The sequence below is a fragment of the Pseudochaenichthys georgianus genome, chromosome 6 (genome assembly GCF_902827115.2).
Source record: "Pseudochaenichthys georgianus chromosome 6, fPseGeo1.2, whole genome shotgun sequence".
In the NCBI taxonomy this organism is placed as follows: domain Eukaryota; kingdom Metazoa; phylum Chordata; class Actinopteri; order Perciformes; family Channichthyidae; genus Pseudochaenichthys; species Pseudochaenichthys georgianus.
Window position 1 is genome coordinate 15,278,081 of NC_047508.1, and position 24,286 is coordinate 15,302,366.

The following is a 24,286-nucleotide window of genomic DNA, read 5'->3' on the forward strand; positions in this document are numbered from 1 at the left end:
CAAGTACCTCGCACAAAACGAGTTTCACGCAATTATTTCGAAGTGACACAGTAAACTTGGGTTGCTATTTCAAATATTTTCATTAGATTCATCTGAGAAGTCAAGCAGCAGACACTTGGATGTATACATTGAAATACCACACACAAGAAGGAAAGATTCATTTAGGATACATTTTTTGTTGTTGCTGATTACATTTCTTTTTTTTATCACTAAAAGATGTCCCTGTTTTTATACATGTATCACTCAAGAAGACTCTTGAAGCGCTGCCATACTCGGTGTTGAATCTGTGTGCTTGTGTCTCTTTAGGAAATGACCCATGAGGAGAGGACACTGATCAAAGATCTGGACAAATGTAACTTTACAGAGCTCTTCGCCATGCATAAAGCCAGGGTGGAGGCCAGGAAGCTCATGACCAAAGAGGAGAAACTGGTAACATGCTGGCCTTTTAATCTGTACTGTGTATTTGGATGCTGTTGTCTCCATCACTCACAGTACTGTCCTTCCTGGTGTCTAAAGAAGGTCAGCATGGATAATTTAGGTTCTGGATAACTCATATCTTTTTGGTTTTAGGCTGTGAAAGAGGCCAACCAGAAGATTGTTGATGAGTATGGCTACTGTCTGCTGGACCACCACAAAGAGCGCATCGGCAACTTTAAGATTGAACCTCCGGGGCTGTTCCGGGGCAGAGGAGAGCACCCCAAACAGGGCATGCTGAAGACAAGGATCCTACCAAAGCAAGTCATCATCAACTGCATGAAGTGAGAGCAGTGCACAATTAACATAATTTCTTTAAGAGAAATCCGAAATATGGTTTATTAAAGCAGTAAATCACTTAAGAGATTTAATTATGCATCACTTATTCACTCACAGTAGTAAGGATGTCAAGGGTTAAACGTTGATTGGCTAACCACAGAGGACATGTTTGACCCGTTACAAATGTCGGTCTATAGGTTGATATAAAGTCTATAGGTTCATTTAATGTGGAAAACTCTGCGGTGCTTGGTAAGGTGTGTGTGTGTGTGTGCGTCTGTGTGTGTATCCAGCTGTGTCCCATAAATAGCAGGCAGAATAGCAAGCAAATGAGTATTGGAAACATTTTAATTCAGAATCAATGCATCATCTGATCAGCTCTTCTCAAAGACCTTTTTAGAGACTATCTATCAAACTTTTTAAAGAGGCCCTATTACGCTTTTGGGGTTATCGCTTTCCTGTAGTATTATATACGTCTGTGCATGTAAATGGTCTGCAAGTGCTCAAATACCTGTGTTTCCCAACCCTAACCCCCCGAAACTCCTCTATTGGACTCCATTGTTTGGCCCCTTTATTACTGATAACAAATTATAAAGATAAGAGCACACACAAACAGGGCAATACAATACGACAAAGTCAACAGTAAATACAATTAAAGGCAATTTCAGTATCTCTAAATTGGTAGCGCTTCGAAATGCTGTGTCTAGCACATTGTAGCAACAGATTGCCGGACTTAAAGGAAAGTGGCTCTTTATTTTCCCATCATTCTGGGTTTAGTTTGTAGTTCTGACTTGAGTCTCTTTTTAGTATGCTCTAGCTTGTACTCCAACACTCACACACACCCTCTTTCCTGCTCTCTCTCTTTCTATGACAGAGGATCCCGTGTCCCTGTGGCGCCTGCTGGTCACAAATGGAAGGAGGTTCGTCATGACAACACTGTGACATGGCTGGCCAGCTGGACCGAGAACATTCAGGGATCTATTAAATACATCATGCTCAATGCCAACTCTAAACTCAAGGTAGCCTGTCCTCCTACATACGGGCAACAGGCAGATGCCACATTACCATTCCAGTAAATGAACACATATTAATTAGCAGTTGTATTGTTATAGTGCAGAGACATGCACCATTTGTATATTATGGTGTGGATTTGATATTTCTAATTATAATCAAGATTTAATAAATGTTTAGATAGTCTTCTCAGTTAATGGACACATATGGTCCTGAAGCACCTGAATGCATCAGCAGTCAATCGTTGCCTTAGTAGTCTCTTTACTCAACTGCTGGCCAGCTAACAATACTGTCATTTTGACAGAAATGACAGTTACTCACTAAATTCAATAAGGTATCGCAGGCAAGTAACATTTGTTTTCTCCATGACTAGCTGACATGAACAGTTGAAAAACAACCGTTCATTAAAAGAAAACACGTATAGTCTGAAATTTGAAAACTACTAATATACTTATGGTATGTCATCTGACATTTATGGTGTTTTTAAAACAAACTACTTGCCCTTATTTTTGGCTTTTGCCTTTTCTTGTCTTATTTAATTGACCAAACAACATTGGCTGACAACACTGATGAAATGCATGCAGTGAGCATGCAGAATCAGTTTTCATCAGTTTTCTATTTTAAACAAATTAATTCACAGCATTTGAAAAGCTTGCGGTTGTTAGTACTCTATTTTCAGGAGGACAGCTCGGTGTCTGCCAATTGGCAAATCCTATTGGCAGCCGGCCTCTTGCTTAGCACTCACAAACTGAGCACGCGGTAATGATTGGTGCTAAAACAGCCTGCATTCCAACTGAGATAAATTAAATCAAATCAAGTTTTATTTATATAGCACATTTATAAACGATTTTTGGTCGAGCCAAAGTGCTGTACATATAATAACAATAGCCTACAGTAGAGACACTTTACAGCAAATACAACAGCACAGATTGTTCAGAATATCAGTATGAGAAAAACGACACCCTCTATCCTTAGACCCTCACATCGTACAAGGAAACACTTCCAGAGAAAACCCACAGTTTAAGGGGAACATGTGAGAAACCTCAGGGAGAGCAACAGAGGAGGGATCCCTCTCCCAGGACGGACAGACGTGCAATAGATGCCGTGTGTAAATCGAAGAGATAATACATTTTACAACATATAGACCGAATGTTAGGAAATGCATGTGTCTGTAATAAGAAGATGAATCCACGAGGATGTCCGCTACAATCCTGTGGAAGCCATCAGGGAAGCAGCATGACGAGACCCAAGGCAGGACCGCAGAGACGGGTTCAGCCACGACCCGAAGTCCACGGCTTAATCCAGAACTCAGGATAGAGGATCCAGGACACAGGACTACAGCAAGAGGATCAGCCTCGACTCCGGATCCCGGCGTAGATATAGATACAAAACAAGAAAAAAGATTTGGCTGGGTTAATCGGAACAAGAGAATACACAGACACAGACAGAGAGGGAAAAGGTCATTGGATAAAAGTTATTCTTGATAACCCTCTAGAAAGATCTCATTTACTTCCCCACTCAATCTATCAAGACCCGAGCACTTCTATTAGATATAGGATAAGAAACAGAGAGAGGGAGCACAACAACCTATCTCTTCGTCAGATGCACTCCCCCGCTTATCTAAGCGACTCTGTACCCCGTTACCCTCTACAAGGCCATAGACCAGCAGAGGGAAAATGGGGGGTGGGTAAGGGTTTTTAAGAATAAACCGCAAGGGTCTAAAGGGAAAAAAGATGAAATATAAGGTACTATATTTTAAGTAATCCTATCTACTATTCCTCTATTCGAATAATGTATAAACTATTTTAAAAATACTTTATGAAATCCTATGTTATGTTATAAATATTAAAATAAAGAACTAAATAAATGAATAAATAAATAATTAACAAGTTGCACTAAAATGTATTCAGCTAAACTGGCAATCAAGTCATTCGAAAATACGGCCAATGCAATCATGACACAACATAAGTGAAGAAATGTAAAGTGTAAATCTTTGCACGGCAATTAATGCTCATTCTGTAATAAAGGTATAGATTTATTTAATTGTTAAGCAACGGTTTACCATTTACTTTGCAAATAAATGAACGTAATCGGGAAGGCCAATTGAACCCTTTCAACCCAAGTCAAACATGTGCTTCTGTTTGAAGCTGAGGGCCTTTGTCCACATAGCGTCTTTTTAATTGTTTTTATGACCACGATATGTCTACAACGTATCCCCACCGTTGTACGACAGCCTAGCATGGATGTGGACATCTTTTTTTACTAAACATTTTTGACAGTTTTTTCACTATAAGCAACAACCGGAAGATTCTTGCTCTCACAGTTTGTTTGAATGAGGTAGGCACTGCTCGGTCTAACAGCCATATAGCGAGGGAGGAGGACGATAAAAGTCACACACTCACAGGCAACAACATCCGCTGTCCATTCGACCAATCTGCTCCAATTTGTTATAATATTGTTCTTTGGACCAGCACAGCCAAAAACAAGCTTTTTATTAAACTTTCTTAAAAGTTGTAGTATTTTCAACTTGGCGCGGCCTCACAAAAAAAGGCAGAGGCCTCAGGAAAAAGATGCTTGGCACATAGTTTCCGATGGCATGAGCTCGGTTTTCATTGGAATCAATTTTAAAAAGAAAAAGGCTTTGTGAACATGGCACTTATTGCGTTTTTTTTTCTTAGAAATTCACGGTCAAATAAGCCAGAACTGTTTGTGTAGGAAATGTGCATTTACATTCTTTTATTTATTGGTTGTACATTATTAAAATGCCATTAAGGTTCTGTTTGGAGAGTAAATGGCAAACCCTATGTGTGTTAAATAAGACATGTGCGACATCTTTGTTTTTTTTCCCACTTCTCTCATATCTCTTTTTCGCTCTCCTCCAAAACATCACTCCTTTTCTTTCTTCTTTCCATCTTTCATGTGTAAAGGTTAAGTTATTCCACTGTTAGTCTCCATGACAATAGGCCTGTGCACCGATGGTGCGTTTAATCACCTTGGTCCAAACTCCCAATAAATAACCAGCAGTAAACAAGCAAAGCAATGTTGTCATTAAAGTAGTGTGATATAACCAGGGTTGGGTTGTAACGGAATACATGTGACGGCGTTACGTAATCAGAATACAAAAATCAAGTAACTGTATTCAGCTCGCGTTACATTTGAAAAACGAGTAATCTGATTACAGTTACTTTCGTAAACCTGAAGTGAATACATTTTGGATTACTTATTGCAATTATTGGTGGAAAGATTTCCTCTCAACATGTAATATTCATTACTAAAGGTACAGCCGAATCATCACAGCGCACAAAACCTATTACCGCCGCAGATGGACCAAAAAAGGGAGCGTTTGAAAAAAAAATTGCGGGTCCGCTCAGTGAAACAATAACAACGAAACATGGAGGAACAAAAGTCTGCGTTTAAGTCGTGTGTGTGTGTAGAGGTGTGTGTGTAGTTAAAACACATCAGCCTGCGGTCGCTCTTTAGCCTTATGATTCTGAAGGTAAACACAGCGAAGGCGGTGCGTGAAAGGCGTGCGTGAAAGGCGTGCGTGAAAGGCGTGCGCGCTCGTCTTCTCAGAGGCTGAGTTAACCCTCCCGCTGCCTCCTGGTGCTGCAGAGATTTCATGAAGTGAAGGAGGTGTTCCTTCTATAAAACAGCTGTGGGCAGCAGATACTGTGAGTGTCACGGACATTAATTCATAGATCAAGTGCACACACACTCTCCTGTTTTCCCGATCCAGTGCTTAAACAAATATAGCTCTACACCCCTGGCCGACATGTTCTTAAAATGAAGTCCGAGTTCGACATTTTAATTCATGTCCTGCCAACACTGGCAGGACAGAAGGCGACACGCCCGTTCTAAGCCGTGTCCCTCACTCCGCACATCCCAAGCTGCATCCCCAAAAAGTTTATTATGTTGTTACATCGTTTCAGATGTTATGTTTCAGTTGTGCTCTTGATGAGCCATTAAAACAGTAAAACACGTTCAGTTTCCTTTTGCTTTTTGTGTCTCCTGTACACCAAAAGATACCCCTCTGTGATGGAAAAAGAAAGTAATCTAAAAGTAATCTGATTACGTACCTTTTTTAAGACGCGTAACTGTATTCGGATTACTTTCAGAACCATGTATTCAGTAATCAGTAACTGATTACATTTACAAAGTAAACCAACCCTGGATATAACATAGCATTAATGTCACGATAACCATTTTGAATTATGTCAAAGAAACTCACTTCATGTCTCCTCTTTCCGTTTCTCTTTCTCTACACCTTTTCTCCCTCCTTGTTTCCTTACTTTCATCCTTTGTAGGGAGAAAAGGACTGGGAGAAATATGAAGTTGCCCGCAAACTGAAGTCATGCGTGGGCAATATCCGTGAACAGTACAACCAGGATCTGAAAGCTAAACAGATGCAAACCCGACAAAGGGCCGTGGCCCTCTACTTCATAGACAAGGTCTGAGCCGTGGTCAAGGAACAACTCTGGCGTACGAACACTGCAATCAAGATGCCCAGATTTCTATGTTTACACGTCAGTGCTAGAAATAACTTACACAGATTAAGTGCTCAGGTCTGATACCAGGAGCCACGTATTGGAAATCGATGCGATGCGTCTTGATTGTCTTCTCGCATAGCTGGATGGAAGATCTTTCGCAATGAGATAAATGGATTATATGTAGCCATTTTCTTCCAGCGACCCCAAGCTAATTATCTCGCTCTGCATTGAGTCAAATGATAGATTGAGTGTGTGATTGCTTTTGGCTCGTGCCAAAGACTATTCAAATTCAGATTCAGCTTTGTTTATTTCTTTGTTATTCCTATCTAAGGACTCTTGAGTAGGATTGGCAAATGTTTGGTGCTGGATGAGTATGTGTGGATTTGATGTGTTTCTATCTCTATCTTCTGACCTAAAAAAGCTGGCGCTGAGAGCTGGTAACGAGAAGGATGAGGGAGAGACGGCAGACACGGTGGGTTGTTGCTCCCTGCGCGTGGAGCACATCACCCTCCACGAGAAACTGGACGGCAGCGAGTGTGTGGTGGAGTTCGACTTCCTGGGTAAAGATTGCATTCGCTACTACAACAAGGTGCCCGTCATCAAGAAGGTAAAGGAACAATAAGTTGCCAAAAGTACTCACACACTCATATGGATGTCACAATGCTAGAAGTGTAATACCTGATATTAATCCCATCAGGGTTGGAAGGGGTTACTTTAAAAATGTATTCCGTTGCAATTACTAGTTACAGGTACAAATAAATGTAATCAGTAACATAATCTGAGTATCGGAATATAAAAGGAATGTAACCTGATTACTTTCCGTCCATCCATCCATCTTCTCCCGCTTATCCGTGGTCGGGTGTGGGGGTAGCAGTTCCAGCAGAGAGCCCCAAACTTTCTTTTCCCTGGCCACATCAACCAGCTCTGACTGGGGGATCCCAAGGCGCTCCCAGGCCAGCGAAGAGATATAATCCCTCCACCTGGTCCTAGGTCTACCCCTTGGTCTCTTCCCAGCTGGACGTGCCTGGAACACCTCCCTAGGGAGGCGCCCAGGTGGCATCCTTACTAGGTGCCCGAACCACCTCAACTGGCTTCTTTCGACGCGAAGGAGGAGCGGCTCAACTCCGAGTCCCTCCCGGATGACCGATCTTCTCACCTTATCCCTAAGGGAAACACCAGCCACCCCGCGGAGAAAACCCATCTCGGCCGCTTGTATCCGCAATCTCGTTCTTTCGGTCATGACCCATCCTTCATGACCATAGGTGAGGGTAGGAACGAAAATGGCCCGGTAGACAGAGAGCTTTGTCTTCTAGCTCAGCTCCCTTTTCGTCACAACGGTGCTGTAAAGCGACTGCAGTACCGCTCCCGCTGCTCCGATTCTCCGGCCCATCTCACGCTCCATTGTTCCCTCACTCGAGAACAAGACCCCGAGATACTTGAACTCCTTCACTTGGGGTAAGGACTCATTCCCTACTTGGAGTGGACAGTCCATCGGTTTCCTGCTGAGAACCATGGCCTCAGATTTGGAGGTGCTGATCCTCATCCCAGCCGCTTCACACTCGGTTGCGAACCGATCCAGTGAGCGCTGAAGGTCGCAGACCGATGAAGCCATTAGAACCACATCATCTGCAAAAAGCAGTGGTGCAATCCTTAGTCCACCGAACTGCAGTCCCCCTCCCCCACGACTACGCCTCGAAATCCGATCCATGTATATTACAAACAGGATTGGTGACAAAGCGCAGCCCTGGCGGAGGCCGACCCTCACCGGAAATAGGTCCGACTTACTGCCGAGGACCCGGACACAGCTCTCGCTTTGGGAGTGTCACTACCCGTTCTGCAGCTCTGCCCAATCTGCAGTGCGCATATGCGAGATGGTCCGCTATATTGGACAATTCCGGACGGCAACCCAAGTAGAACACTTGACACAGTGGCTTTTGGCAAAGCTCAAAAAGAACAGCTATCATACTGAATAAATATTTACTGTGAATGTATGCGAAAATGTATGGCATATAGCTGTAGTTAAATGTAGTTAAATTCATTTCTCACTTATACTGACAATGTACCCCAAATAAAAGAACCAATAAAAAGATTTGTTAAGTAATAGTGAAGTCACGTTGTAATAACAATAACTCATCCCTATCGAGTTTTCTTTTTGTGATTTGCCACTGTGTCAAGTGTCCTACTTGGGTTGCCGTCCGGAGTTGTCCAATATGGCGGACCATCTCGCACATGCGCACTGCAGATCGGGCAGTGACAGGGAGTACAGAGATTGGATGGCCCGGAGTAGAGACCCCTCACCCCATACTCCTGCAGCACCCATTCCTTCTATCATCTACCATCTAATTGTTTTAGCTGTGAAAACATTTCCCTCCAACTGTATTAGAGTCAACTACTTTTTACACATTTAGAACTGAAAACATAACTTTATAGTTTACCTTCGCCGAAAGTAAAGAGCTTAAACGCACCGTTATTCAAACATAAGGAAGCTTCTCTAGAAAATAGCCGATGATTATTTTCTGTCAACTGACTAGTTGATTAGTTGACTAATGGTTGCAGCTCTACTTCTTTGTAATACAAATCCACTGTATTTCAGTATAATATTCTAGGCGTTGCCCTTTTGGTTCCTGCAGAGAAGGTCACTTGCACACATATCGACACGCACAGAGCCTGGAGAAGAGAGAACTGAGAAATGTCCTTGAGGCACAGTTTTAGATTGGATTCCTGTAGCTGTGCTGCTTTAATTTGTCTGTCCGTTACAACCCTTGGAATATTCAGCACATACATATCCATATAACTGTTCAGTAGTATATAGGAATAATTATTTCTTATAGATTGTATCTTTGCAGCAGCATTTATGCCACCATTGTTTTTAAAATCTTAAAATACAGTTGAATCCTTTTCTTTCATCCTTATTTTAAACCCTTCTTGGTAAAAAAAAAAAAAGCAAAAGGCTTTTGCTCACATAACTTGTCTTTTAGGCATTTAATTAAATGAATGTTTTTGATGTGCAGTTATAAATCAGTGCTTCTGCTTTTCAGCATCAGAAATCATTAGATATTATAATATAATGATAAGATATGAGGAAAGACAGAATAGTTAATGATAGACGCACTGTAAATCAAAGTGGAAATAGCGTGTCTTATTATATCCGTACCCTTTTTTTAACGCATTTGTCGGCCCCAAATAATTTAAATACTTTGACATTGAGTCACATTAAGTAGCATACTTTAAACGCAGATTCAGGGGCTGTCCAATTTTATTTGAGCTTGTGCAAATATTTCTGGGCATGGCTTCTTGCTGTCAGGTGTCCTCACAGTTCGTCAGGTGGGACCGACTGCCAACATGGGAATATTTAAAAGAACATAAATTATTTAGGGAGCTACTCCTTTCAGCGGCTGGTCAGCTGCTGCCTTCTGTAATGAGTATAAGTTAGCCAAAGCCACAATACAAGAAAACAAAGTGTGTGTGTGTGTGTGTGTGTGTGTGTGTGTGTGTGTGTGTGTGTGTGTGTGTGTGTGTGTGTGTGTGTGTGTGTGTGTGTGTGTGTGTGTGTGTGTGTGTGTGTGTGTGTGTGTGTGTGTGTGTGTGTGTGTGTGTGTGTGTGTGTGTGTGTGTGTGTGTGTGTGTGTGTGTGTGTGTGTGTGTGTGTGTGTGTGTGTGTGTGTGTGTGTGTGTGTGTGTGTGTGTGTGTGTGTGTGTGTGTGTGTGTGTGTGTGTGTGTGTGTGTGTGTGTGGTCTCAGCCCATGCTATCTTCTGTTCCAGAGAAGGAGACAGAAATGTTAGCACCTGACAGCCAAAGTGTTTTGTTTCTTGGCAGAACGTATCATTATTCAAATGAGTGTATTCAAAAGCAATACATTAGCTTGAATTAATTAGTCTTTTGCATATTTTAGCATCATCAATTCCCATGGAAATCAGCGAGATTGCTGCAAAATGTCACTTGGTATAAAATTGAACACGGATGGATTAAGTAATTTCCTACCTCTGGAGGGGTATTAAAATAATTAAATGTAACACTTATATGTACTGTATATGCAACTTGCTTCTTCTGCAGAAACCCTGCTTGCAGAGGACAATAGGCTCTGCAGGGGAGGAACACAGAAATGGCAAATAATTGGAGCCATGCTATGTTTATAGAGTGCCAATGCAGTACTGCCATTTTAATGTTATAGGCAAGGCACGGCAAGTTTATTTATATAGCACCTTTCAGCACCAGGCAATTTAAGGTGCTTTACAACAATTAAAGACATTCTGACAAAGGCATTTAAAAACAGTAAAAGATAATAAAAGAAACATTAAAACAAAAACAAAAAATGAAAGACATTAAGAAAATGGCATTTAAAATCAGTCATTAAAAAGAAAAGCTAATAAAATAAACATTAAAAGTTACAGTGCAGTCTAAGATATGAATAGTTCAATTATTTCGGTTCTTGACATCCAGTCATTGATTTGTTCAATGCACTTACTCAGTGTTTGAATTGGAGCATAGTCTCCTGGTAAAATTCTTACGTAGATTTGTGTGTCATCTGCATAGCTATGGTAACTTATTTTGTTGATTTTCATTATCTGAGCCAGTGGTAGCATGTAGATGTTAAAGGGAAGAGGCCCCAAGATGGAGCCTTGAGGAACCCCACATGTCATATTTGTCAACTCAGATGTGTATGTACTAGGGGTGTAACGGTACACGTACCCGTACCGAAATTATTCGGTACGGGCCCTTCGGTTCGGTACACGTGTGTACCGAAGTGTACCGAACGCATATAACGTTAAAACGTAAACAATTGAGAACGTGAACAACTTCTTGGAAGTAATCTCAGGTGCTGCGTCGCAGCATTTAGAGTAATTTGCACCCATTGTGATCAACGCGTCATAGAGCGAGCAAGTCATTTCATTGGACGAGCTGGTCAGAGGGATGCGTTCAAATTTAATCAGTAATTTGAGGAACTATCGAAATGGCGAACGCAGATAAAGTTGAGCTCGAAAATCCTCCAGCATTATTGAAGTCTCCGGTTTGGGAACATTTTGGTTTCGCAGTTACGTACAAGGATGACGGACAAAGACAGGTGGACCGAACCAAAGCTGTTTGTCGGCATTGTCGGCAAACTTCAGACCGAGCCAAAGCTATTACAAACGGCAAATATCCTTATGTTGCCATGTTAGCAAAGCGCTACCTGGCTGTATCTGCTACTACCTCTGTCCCTAGCGAGAGGGTGTGTTCTCCACAGCAGGAGACATTGCTAGTGCCAGCAGATCTGCCCTTTCGGCAAGCAATGTGGACAAGTACATTTTTCTTTCAAAAAACATGAAAATACAATGACAAGCAAGTCCTAATGTCAAACTGGCTGCTTAGGTACTAGTACAGTACAGTTCAAATACAGATTATTTCAGTTCATCGAAAAGCTGCACCTTAATGTTTATTTTATTATATTTTATATTTATTTGAGTGAATATTCATAGTTTAATAATAATTAAAAACCCAAAACTAATAGTTTATGTTTTGTGAGTACTAGTACAGTAAGGTTCAAATACAGATTATTTCAGTTCATCGAAATGCTGCACCTTAATGTTTATTTTATTATATTTTGTATTTATTTGAGTGAATACATTATTCACAGTTTAATAATAATTAAAAAAAAATATGTTATGTTTTGTGATAATTTTTTCTGCTGTACCGAAAACGTACCGAACCGAACCGTGACCTAAAAACCGAGGTACGTACCGAACCGAAATGTTTGTGAACCGTTACACCCCTACTATGTACCTATATAAACAAAGTTGTTTCTGTCCTTTAGGTAGGATTCAAACCAATTTAGAACTGTTTCCGAAAGTCCCACCCAGTTTTCCAGTCGGTCCAGTAATATGCTGTGGTCAACAGTGTCAAACGCAGCACTGAGATCTAATAATACTAACACTGAAGTTCTGCCACTGTCTGTGTTTAAGTGGATGTCATTAAAGACCTTTACAAGAGCAGTGCTGTGGTTTGGACGAAAGCCTGACTGGAACACATCAAAACAGTTATTTAAATGCAAGAAATTACTCAACTGTTGAAAAACAACTTTTTCAATGATCTTACCTAGAAATGGGAGGTTTGATATGGGCCTGTAATTGTTATAGTGAAATTGAATTAAAGTCACATCATTGTTTCTTAACAGGAAAAAGAGTGATCATAAGGGTTAATACTAATGGTTTGTTCACACTGGACACAAAGAAACTGACTTTACGCACGATTACATGTAAAGTCAATGTGTAGTTATTTCGGCATCATTTTGATATGTGTATTACAATTAAATAAAGTCTAAATTCTACTTTTTGTTATTTTGTTGGTTTACATGAAGATAAGCTCTGCCTCCTCGCCAGTTGGAGTGACGAAAGTAAAACAAATAATGCTCGGTCAAACTTGCACCAGTACCGCTTGGCGCATCTCTGTTCTGCGTCCGCTGTGAACTCATGAGCTCATGTGCTTTCAACATTTATGCCAACACAGTATCGGTCTTTTATTTGAAAGTAAATTCCCATCTTATTACACAATTTAGCCACCAGTTAAAACTATAAATTACTTTATCAATATATCTCCATTTCTTAATATTTTCTTAATAGATTTAAATTCTTAACACAAACATACACAGACACATCACTAATTAAGCAAACTGACTTTGGTGGCTCTGCTTCTCTGAGATTTTTCCACCGAGAAACGGATTCACATTTTATCCCAAAAGCACTTCTTGCATTTAACCTTTTTCTGTATTTTTCCTCTTGTTTGCCAAGGGGAACATCATTGCCTCGGCACTGAATATGTTGGTGTGTTTTATAAAGCAACTCATCTGTTGCTATTAATTTGGTGTCTTGCATATTTAATGAAGTTATTTAATGAAGTCGGGCGCCAGACACACACACAGACACACAGACACACAGACACACAGACACACAGACACACAGACACACAGACACACAGACACACACACACACACACACACACACACACACACACACACACACACACACACACACACACACACACACACACACACACACACACACACACACACACACACACACACACACACTCACCACTCTCGTTGTGTCTATTGCTTTTCTATAAGTTTGTATTTTATAGGGTTTTAGATCTTACTCATAAAATAGGTTTTAAAACATTAGTCTCACTTTTGTAGATACAAAAAAAAGAAGTTAATTTGTAAATGTAACAGTAATGGAATGCAATTTAATATTTCTATTCATCATTATTATATTTGAAATGTCCAAAATGCTGCGGCTGGGCCTTAAATGTAAGTAGTTTCTGACTGGTAGCTGATTGGCTGCTTTGCTTTTCCCCAGTTCTTACAAGATTTGTCTTTCTATCTTTTCAGGTTTTTAAGAATCTTAAACTTTTTATGGAAAACAAATCACCTGGAGATGACGTCTTCGATCGCCTCACTGTGAGTCTCTCGCTAACACTCACTGCTAACACTATTTTTACATGTTTCATTGATACCAGCCAACCTTGATGTTTAGTTTTGAACCTCTTGTGAAACATTGCCAAATAAGAATCTAGATTTAAGGATTTAATTATTCAAAGGCTTTATTCTCATATGCACAAAAGCCACAGTGTAGTTGTTGGCAATGACGTTCTTTAAGGGGCCTTTTTTGGTTGTTCCCTTTCCTATACTGTTTTGTATAGGTTTGTGTGCATAGTCTGCAAAACCTAAAATACAAAGTTCCCTCGAGAGGGAGTTTCTCACCTGCCTGAAACGCCTCCATTGAACTGCTTTGTTTACTTGCGTAACATAATGACATCACTATGTAACAGTTGTGCTTCTATTGGTTAGAGCTTCAACATATTGTACGTACATAATATGCTGAGGGGAGGGACAATTCGCTAAGCGGTTGGCCAGTCACAACAGAGCCTACCAGCTAACCAATCAGAGCAGACTGGGCTCTGGTTTCAGACAGAGGGTGAAAAGAGGTGCTGCAGCACAGGTAGTATGAGAGAAATAAAGAGCTTTTAGAACATGAAAGCATGGAGACATGTCGCAGTAGAGGCTCAAAATACATAAATAAATACCGTACAGTGGAATAAAATATGTTTTATTTCATAATATACAACTATGTGGATTGTAAACAGATGAAAGACACTTCACACAATTCAGGAAGTCTTATTTTCAGTGGATTTTGGTGTTTGGAAAATAATTTGAGGAAAAATGTCAACATGTGCTTAAATATATTTGCCAACTTTGTTTAAATAAGTACGGATGGTGGAATAAATGAGAGCAACTCCCCTGAGGTGTAAAATATTCTGCTAGCAAAATAGAATTATTTCAAATAATATGTTCCAGGTAAAAGAAGGATGCAACGAAGAAAAAGCGGGGACTAAATTGTAAGGTGTAAGAGAGATGAGATTGAATGAGCTCGAGCCGTTGGGGTGGGAGAGATGAAAGGGGTAAAGTGAGGAGAAGGGGAAGAATATTGGAAGCCGGGAGACTGAAAGAGTTTCAAACGAGAGAGGGGATGGACCCTGGCAGATAAAAATACAACTGTGCGAGTAGAAATTGAGAGTGAACATGCTGAGTGGATGAATTTCCACACATAGAAATCTGCCATCCTTTCAACCTCTTCCTCTAGCTGCTGGCGGGAAGGCCACACACACAAAGCAGCTGTCCAACACATGGTTAGCCCCCCGCAGGGAGACCTGGGACTTCTCAGGGTTCTTAGTCTTTATATAACAAGATAACAGCATTATTTGTCTATTTAAGAATACACCGCAGGCTAACAGATTGTCCTTGTTGAGGAAACATATTCAGAATGGTTTAATACTAACAGGTTTCATCCAGTGGAAACCAAGCGATGGGTACAGCAGCTAACAGCCAGGCAGCCTTGGTTCTTTCATTGCTGAGAAATCCCTTATCTTGTGAGACGGTGCAACAGATGAATGGTCACTTTGAAGAGGAGGTCAATAGAGTTGTACATATTATTGTAGGCTTACCTGGAAGTTAGCAATACAAGGGCTCCCTCGTCAAAAAGCATTTTTTTCTTTTATTGCAGAAATTAAGCCCTTTGGCAAACCATTGTTCACAATACCTACTTGTTTTGTTAAGCAGGATAATCTCCACAAATTGACACCAATGATACCACCTTTTACTTTTTTAAGCACAAATGCAATTGGCAGATTTGCAAAAAGCTAACGTTAGGCTAAAAACAAACAACATCACGGTGGCATGGCTTCACGGCACCACCACTAAGATAAAGATGCTAATGTTTGCTTTGATGTCTTTTAAGTACCGTATTTTTCGGACTATAAACCGCGACTTTTTCCCCCATTTTTTTTGTACAGCTAACGGCCACTAGGGAACCTCCTAAATCTATGGATTTTACAGGTAAAATTAACCACCTTTAACACTATGGGCTCTATGACCGGTCCGCGCCCGCCACCTTTAAGCGGCGGGCTCCAGCAGGAAAAGCTGGAGGCCGGAAAAGAGTGAGACAGGTAGCGCGCCAAAGTAAAAGTGGAACCAAGAGACAGAACGAGAGCAAGACAGACGGACAATTTAGCTGCTGCGGGTTATATGCAGGTGCGCTTTATAGTCCGAAAAGTACGGTAGTCTCGTTTAGCCACCGTCGTGTTTAGGACATAGAAGCTTCAGACTTTCACCAGTGAGGCATTTACTCACGTATTTTTATGTCGTAGAACAAAACTTAAAAATCTTGCATTAACCACAGTCCTTATTTTGGGCTTCTAACCAAAATCATGTTAAAAATCTGAATCGGACATAAGGAGAATTAAACATAAAAAGTAAAATATACAATGAGATAAATAGACATAAGAAATGCAAGTAAATACAAATAATACAATATTATGTAAACATAAGAAGACATGTTCCTGCCTTAATGAGAGAGGAAATAGTTAAACAATCTCAGGGGTTTTTCTAGAAAAATATAGTATGAAGGCGCTAACGTACCTTCCGGCCAAAATGGCGGCCCGCCCACTTTCCGCTGAAAATAATGCATTAGAGCCAAGCGAAAAAAAGTTTCTTCATGTCTTAAAGCTGCTGAGTCATATATTGCACCTCAAACATCAAATACATCCCTACTTACGCTACTTTACTTCCTCTACAGAAAAACCGTAAAAACAAAGCTGTCTGGTGGTCTATGTGACACAATATTCATATTTTATATTTTATATTCTATACCGTTTTTGAAATATTGTTTTTTGGCATCACTTTCTAATTTTATAGGGAAAATCAGTATTTTGATATCAGGGCGCACGCCGGAAGGAAGGACTTCCTGTGGCGCTTTTCGGTGCATCTTTGTGGAATGAGTCTTTCACTAAAGGTACACCTGTGTCTGACCATGGCTGTCATGGAGTGATATACTTCAAGACGAGGTAATCAGAAGTTGTAAATTCCCGGGTTTTATGACTCATTCCTGCACTCTGAGAAGGAGGCAGAGAGAGATGCGGATTAGAAAACACCTGGAAGTTCTAGTGTCAGTCACGTGACACTATCTCAAGATTGACAGGCAGGAAAAGGGAGCTCCAAACGGGGACAGGGAGTGAGAGGGTGAGATGAAGAGATGGAGCAATTGAAGGAAGGAGTGTGCCGCCTCTGCTCCCTGCCCTCCAGTGTGTCAAGAAATGTCAGGGTGTGTTGGAGGTGGAATGGTAATGGCGTCTGTGGGCAGGCCTGATTGGCACCCGTAAAGGCCAGGCCACTGAGAGAGCAGAGAGGATGGGGGGGGTTGGAGGAGATGGAGAGGTAGAAATGTGACAGCTGGTCCAGGTGAGGGGGGGTGAAGAGGGAGAAGGTGGAACATGGCTGGAAAAGAGTAGGAGGTGGGAGAGAGGGAGGAAAGGATAGAGTTGTGGAGGAGGCTTTCATTCAAATGTTTCAGTATTATTTTATCGGTTGTTTCTTCTTCTAATTCTTATTGGTTTTTAACTCACGTGCACCTTTTATGAGTTTGCTTTGTGTGTTCTTATATCTAAAGTGATAAATACAGCGAAACTGCTCCCTTGGCGCCGGGTACCTGGCAGCCTCTCTGCCCTGCCACCTCTCCTATCTGCATGTGGTGGTGTTTGTGCATGTACATCCTCCCTGTGTGTGTAATGTGTGTAAACACAACAGAGTGGGGAAGGAAATGTCCCCGAAAGGGATTAATAAAGTATGTCTTTTTCTTCTTCTTCTTTCTGATGATCAACGGCCATTTGTCTATTTGGAGGAAACATCTAAAGACCCCTCAATATACACAGGTTTCATGCAGTGGAAACCGAGCGATCGCTGCGGCAGCTCACAGTCTGGCAACGTTTGGTTAAGTGCTCTTGTTTGCTGAGAAACCTCCTGTCTTGTTGTGAGACAGTTGTAGGTAGGAACATATGGGACGGATGAATGGTCATTTAGAAGCAGACGGAGTGTGTTCATGAGGAAATTCAGCACAGACGGCTATCATGCTTGTCCCTCAGACCTGCAGACACTCTCATTAGCATCACAGTGGCAGAGTCAGGTAGCCTATTAGCAAGGCAGACATAACAACGTTGTGTGTGTGGATGTGTGTGTGTACCTCCCTCCAGCATATGTAAACATGACAGACTCTCTCGAAGTCTCCTGCAGTCTATGGCCCCAGACAGCCGGGTCCTGACCCTGCTCTGATCAAACCAACCACATCATCATTAATGTAATCCTCACTATAATCATCACCATTATTTCTTCTTCTGCCAGAGCTATGGTTGTTTGTTTCATCTGTGAGCTTGTATCTGTGTTTAGAAATGCATCCTCTAAAGTCCTCATGTTTGCACCTCATATCAGTGTGTGCACAGACAGCCCATGTGTTTTGTTTGCTTACACTGTTCATCTCATTGCTGCTGTGTTGGAGCTGCGGCCATTAGCCAGCAGCTAATGGCTATCTAACCACTGACTATGACGGCTCTAACTTGCAACAATACCTACCCAAATCTCTTCAATAGTACTGTGATCTATTTGAATCTGCCTGCTGTAATTGATGATGATGATGATGAAAGCAGAGATGGAGTTGTATGTGTTTTATTTGTTATTGTACATTACACACACTTCAATCACTGCTGTGGTGCAATGCCACACTGCCACCTAGTGGTAGAGTTTAGAGACAGTCTGTCTCCTGGTTTTGTGTTAACATTGTGTTTGTACAGTACCACACTGGTGTTAAATGTGTTTCTCTGCTTCACATTTCTCTCTGCAGACAATCCTGCTGAACAAGCACCTGAGTTCTCTGATGCCCGGTCTGAGTGCCAAGGTCTTCAGGACGTATAACGCTTCCATCACCTTACAGCAGCAGCTGAAAGAGCTGTCAAACAGTAAGACACTCACACTCAATGCTTATTATGCAATGTAACATTACACTCATAGCTCTTAAAATCTCAGTTTAATATTCCTAAGCAGCAACATGGGTAATTTACGCTCAAAGAGGACATCATCTGCACATTTTCTGATTCATATTTGTATGTTGTGCCTCTACTGTGACATGTTTCCATGCTTTTATGTTAAAAGATGTACTCTACTCTTTGGGCTTTAGTTGCATTGTCAATGTTGGGTCTATTCTCATGCTGTTTCTCAATTGGAACTTGAGTTAGTTTCCATGTAGTACACATTGTACACAAAGCACTTTATTGCATAGTGCAGGATTTGCTATGAGATAGTATTGGGGGAAATCACAACTTTTGTGCAATCATTGAAAATGTCAATCTCAAAATTATAGTTTTTCTTGTTAATGTGAAATGTCAATCGGATGAATCATTATTGCGATAACTGCAATGATTTCCGCCCACCAAAATATCAGACAACTTGTTTTGCTCACGGTTGCTTAAACTGTATTGCGTGGTTTACTAGAGCGACCGCAATTGCTTTAGCTTCCTCAGACCTCATTTTTGGTATTTAGCCAAGATTATTGAGCGGGGGGTGGGTGGGGGGTGGGAGAAGTGTCCCACTTTCCACATGCAACTTTTGGACACTGAGTTCAATATCCAGACATAGTGCACTGCATTTTTCTATATTTGTCGGTGTGAACGCACCTAAAATAGCAAGTGTAGCTACAGCAGTATAGAATTAATAGAAATATTTTATGCTATTTTATTGATATCAAATTGTAACAGCAAATTATCTCCTTGTTTTTAATGACAATTGTCTTTTATGAAACTGTGATAATGCTCACATCTCAATCAAATCCATCAGTATCTTTAATACTATAGCCTTCTATCAGTCTGGCCCTTATCATTGTCTCATTACATCACTGCTTGTGTCATGGAGCCCCGTGATAAAACTGCCACGCTTTTGACATTTCTTATTTTTAGCTTGCTTGACTCCTCGATATCCTCGTGTCAGTTGGCTTTCCGGGGCCCTGGCAGGAGAACATTATCTCTGCTCCCAGTGCTGCGCCTCTGCCTCGCTCTTATCAGGGTCCCATTGGCTGCCCCTGCCACCGTTTCTCAATCGGAGATAGAAGTGTCACACTCTCTCCTCTCATTTCTGGACTGCCACTGAGAGCCAATCTGCAGGATGGCATGTGGTGTGTGGATCCCACAGAGAATATATGAGGCTTATAGGGATGGGACTAAATGAAATGAAAAAGCAGCAAACTGTAATTGCGTGTGTTCAAGGTCTTGGTCGATTTGTGGTGCAGATTGCTGATGAGCATTAATTACAACAGAGACACCAGCGTGATTTCATCTTTTTAATTGGCCGTGAGTAATTCTGGTCAGATATTAATTCTCAGTGGATTGTTCTTGTGAAAATACAAATGACTCTTCTGTCCCCCTTTTAAAGAGTCCGACAATGAGCCGGAGAAACTGCTCTCTTACAACAGAGCCAACAGAGCAGTTGCAATTCTGTGTAACCATCAGCGGGCGGCGCCAAAGACTTTCGATCAGTCTATGGCTAACCTTCAGGCCAAGGTAGGTTTATGAGACACACTCAGTCATCACATTAACCTTTACCGGGCAGGACGATATCATGACCCTGACGCCATTTTAAAAGAATCTCTATCACCAAGGCAGGGAAATGTTGATACTTACAGTGATCCAGGTATAGAAATACGCTTTTGTTATCGTCTGTTCATTCAGATCGATGCCCGAAAGGAGAAGCTGTCCCTCGCAAAGACAGAGTTGAAACAGGCCAAGAAGGAGGCCAAGACCAAAAGCAGCCAAGAACCCAAACTGCAGCCGTAAGTGTCCCAAAGGTGCTGAAAGAGCAGCAAAATATGGACATTAAAACTATTAGAAATAAACAGTTACTTGTAGAAAGTTTCGTGCCTCCAAACAACAAAGAATAACTGCTTCACAGTGAATAATGAGCTACAGGTAAAAGATATATAATATGCAACCACCTCCTCTGCCCTTAATTCTTTAGTCTTTGTGCCTCGAGCCAAAACGCAAATACAAACACTTTTAGTTTGACGCTACAATGTAACCCCCTAAACGCACCAGGAGCGTCTGCGTTACGGCCGCGGCGTTCGCAAAGATCGCGGCCACTCTAGTCAATGGGTGCTATTCCACCAGACGTGCCGCGCTGCGCCGCGGCTCGAAGCGTCCCAGAAGCTCCTCGCCGCAAGGAATTTCTAAAATATAGGATGAATCCTATTTTTGACGCGGCGCGGCGCAGGCAGGAAGTGATGAAAATCACCTTGTTGTCTGCTTTGCTGGTTGAGGGGGTGCACCCAAAACCGGCTCCTTCTCCTCCCCCCCACCACCGTCTTTCAAGTAGGAGAATACTGCAGCGTTCTCCTCCGGTTTACAGGCACTGTCAATTATATATATATACAATAATTATGATGATGAATGCATTTTTTTTTAGCACTAAAATACAGCAACACGTCTTTGATTCATGTCGTTTATAACTGGAATATTACAATTATTATTAACTGTGTCTGTAGTTAACTACTTAGCCTACTACTTGTAGAAGTACACATGTCCAGGAAATATTCCAAAATCAACAACAACTGCGAGGCTGCACACAACGTTTTGAAACGCGCCTGGTGGGTTAGGTCGCAGGAGGAGGTCGCAGCGTGGCGCAGACGCAGCGCGGCGCAGGCGCTCCTGGTGCGTTTAGGGGGTAAGACTTCCTCAATGGAACAGCTTTTCTGTGTATTACCTTTTTAATACACAATCAAAATGTTTGTTTACTGGATACGTGTAGAGCAGCGGTCTCCAACCTTTTTTAGGATGAGAGCTACTTTCAAAAATTAAAACGAGTCGTGAGCTGCTTTTACTCCTCTTTTTTAGTTTTTTGCAGTGTATATACTTAGCACATTTGAACATTATTTTAGGCTTACTTTTAACCTTTGTGTGCTGTTTGGGTCTGTGGGATCCTCTTTTAGTGTTTACTAAAAGAAAATGTATGCAATTAAATCATTTTAACCGGCTTTATTTGGGGGGGTGACCTCACATCCTCTAGGGGGGTCATGCTTTCCTATTACTGTCCTACTGTCCTACATTGGAATGATTTCTTACTTTTATTTTTTACAACTATATTAAATAGATAAAGGTGTGCTCTCCCTAGCTCTCGCTCTCTCTCTCTCGCTCGCTCACAGAGGTTGTGTGCTCCTCCGTGGCGATGACGGCTTGCGGTAAAAAAATAATAATAAAGTGGGGGGACACAAACGGACATGCCCCCCCTGTCCCCAGTGGAAATGACGCCCTGCGTCAAGTGCAATAAATATAAATATGCAAGTTGCAACACACACACAGTAAACTCTGGCCCTCATGTGCTGTATAGGCTGCACGACTAGGCTGTGTTCAATGGGGCTGATGTGTTGTGTAGATTCTGCCAGAAGGAAAGGTCACACTCCTTATGAAGCGGTGAGCTGCCGCTCCACATTGCTTTTCTTCCCAGCTGCAACGCTGGTCCCGCAAATCAAGCAAGAACGTGGTCGATATTCATTGTGGGGGTGGGGGGAGGAGGGGTGTTAGATAGACATAGAGTTGTAGTAAGTAGATAGAGATCGCTATGATTGAGGTTTCGTTTATGCATGGGGTAGATTCTTTTAATTACATTTATTTTCTTTTTTTTGTGTATTTTTTATATTTATGGATTTGCTTGGGAGCTACTTCTTGAGGGCTTGCAAGCTACCGGTAGCTCGCGATCGACGTGTTGGAGACCCCTGGTGTAGAGTATTGATGTTTTGATATAAGGCAAGCTTTAGTGTTAGATTTAAGATATCCTAATATGTAGTGTTGTTTTTTTCCTGGTTTTTAAAACGGCTTAACACTTAAGAGATGTCATTTTCTTAACTTTCCAAACGTTTACCTGTTCAATTATTTGCCCTTCCCCACTTAGTCATTGTATCAACATCACTGAAAAGTATTTATCAGCAATCTTATAATGTTTATATTTTATGAAAGCAGGAAAGGTCAACCCTACAATTCTTTTGCAATAACAATATCAGGTTCTTGTTCAAAAATATTGTGATATTTGATTTTCTCCATATAAACCAGCCATACTGTGTATACAGTAGTAGTGAACCAGTGGTTTTGCTTGCCTAAAAAGTAGAAAGGTCTTAAAAGACCACACCAGGAGTCTTGTTTTTACCAGAGGTAGGGTTGCATATCGTTGACTTTTTTACGATACCGATACCACTGAACAATACCGATACATATCGTGATACTTTCATGTTGCATAAAAAAAAAATGGAATCATCCCGCAATTACTCCCATGAAGCACTTTATGATATAGTTAACATGTCAAATGAATATTAAATTCAATTGTGGGACTTGGACCTTTTAGTACTGAACAAACAACACGTTATCTATGAAGAAAACAGATTCTGCAATATCATTTATAACAACCATCAGGCGTGAATAGCACATCTTGTCAATGCAAATAATAGTATAATCACTACTCAACCTGAGATTCGACTGACCAGAGAACACATAAAAGATCATGAGATCTCGGCATTGCACATAAGACAAATAGCATCATTAAAATCAACATTTGTCCGATGAAAGAAAACAATAAATGCGGCCCACACTCCACAGTGACTCGTTTGCAGAGTTTCACCGTAAAATTGACATCGTAATTTTGAAGGTTTGGGCGCGAGTTTAAGAATATTACGCCTCACTTTCATAAAAAATGTAATAACAGTCAAAAACCTGATCTGATTTTTGTACGGTATACAGTAGCTGCCAGTAACCTGTATTTCGGTAATACCGGGTACCGGTATGCACCCCTAACCAGAGGTGTCTGACCTTCCTTTTGTTTCCTGTCAGGCTGGTGGAGAAGAAATTGGCGGCGGTGCAGCGCTGTGAGGAGATGCTGCTGAAGATGGAGTTGCAGGCGACTGACAAAGAGGAAAACAAGCAGATCTCACTGGGCACCTCCAAGCTGAACTACCTGGACCCCCGCATCAGCGTGGCTTGGTGAGTGAACAGTGAACACTGACACAGTCACTAATAAACAACTGGGTTGCCCATAGTCGCCAAGTCCTGCACCTGTCAGCGTACAAGGCAGGTTTTCAAATCAAACCACCTCTTTCCTAGCCTGTTTCACCAAGCAAGCTTAATGGTCAACCAGATATTTGGGTTTTCCAGTCCAGTGAAGATGGTTGCTTAATCACTGTAAACCTCCATCTTAAGCTGAGTTCCGTTTTCTGACCAAATATGTACACAAACCAACTTCTAACTAACCAGTCTTTCTGGAATAACTCTCATTGGCTCCTTAAGAACTCCAATGAGAGAGCAGCAAAGCATTTCTAGTCTAGTAATAACAAAGTTGGAAAAATGAGTTTACAGATCATTAGCCTTGCTGTGACTTCCATGATATATAATAACAGCTCAAATAAAAATGTTTGTAGTATGACACTTTTTCTACTCTGGCTTTAAAACAGATTGTGAGACAACATAATATGTTCTATAGATTAAAGGTGGGGTAGGTAAGTTTCAGAAACCGGCTCGAGTGCACTAAAATTTGAAAGTACACAGCCGAAAAGAATCCGCCCCTTCCTTCAGACTTCCTTACAGAGCACCTCCTCCAACACACATGAACGCGCACATGACGTCAGCAGACTGGAGAAAGTGGCCGCCTGCTGC

At 41.4% G+C, this 24,286-nt stretch overlaps 1 protein-coding gene across 3 annotated transcripts in view; it reads left to right on the forward strand.

The window, feature by feature from the left end:
- LOC117447919 (DNA topoisomerase 1) overlaps positions 1–24,286 on the forward strand; it is a 55,293-nt gene that overhangs the window by 29,986 nt on the left and 1,021 nt on the right. For all 3 annotated transcript variants that reach the window (XM_034084926.1, XM_034084925.2, XM_071203467.1), the window contains 10 exons: positions 307–429; positions 571–758; positions 1,625–1,769; positions 6,066–6,209; positions 6,670–6,855; positions 13,614–13,682; positions 18,451–18,565; positions 20,031–20,158; positions 20,327–20,427; positions 23,468–23,617. In XM_034084926.1, coding sequence (XP_033940817.1) covers positions 307–429; positions 571–758; positions 1,625–1,769; positions 6,066–6,209; positions 6,670–6,855; positions 13,614–13,682; positions 18,451–18,565; positions 20,031–20,158; positions 20,327–20,427; positions 23,468–23,617 — 1,349 coding nt within the window. The remainder of the gene's footprint in view (positions 1–306; positions 430–570; positions 759–1,624; positions 1,770–6,065; positions 6,210–6,669; positions 6,856–13,613; positions 13,683–18,450; positions 18,566–20,030; positions 20,159–20,326; positions 20,428–23,467; positions 23,618–24,286) is intronic.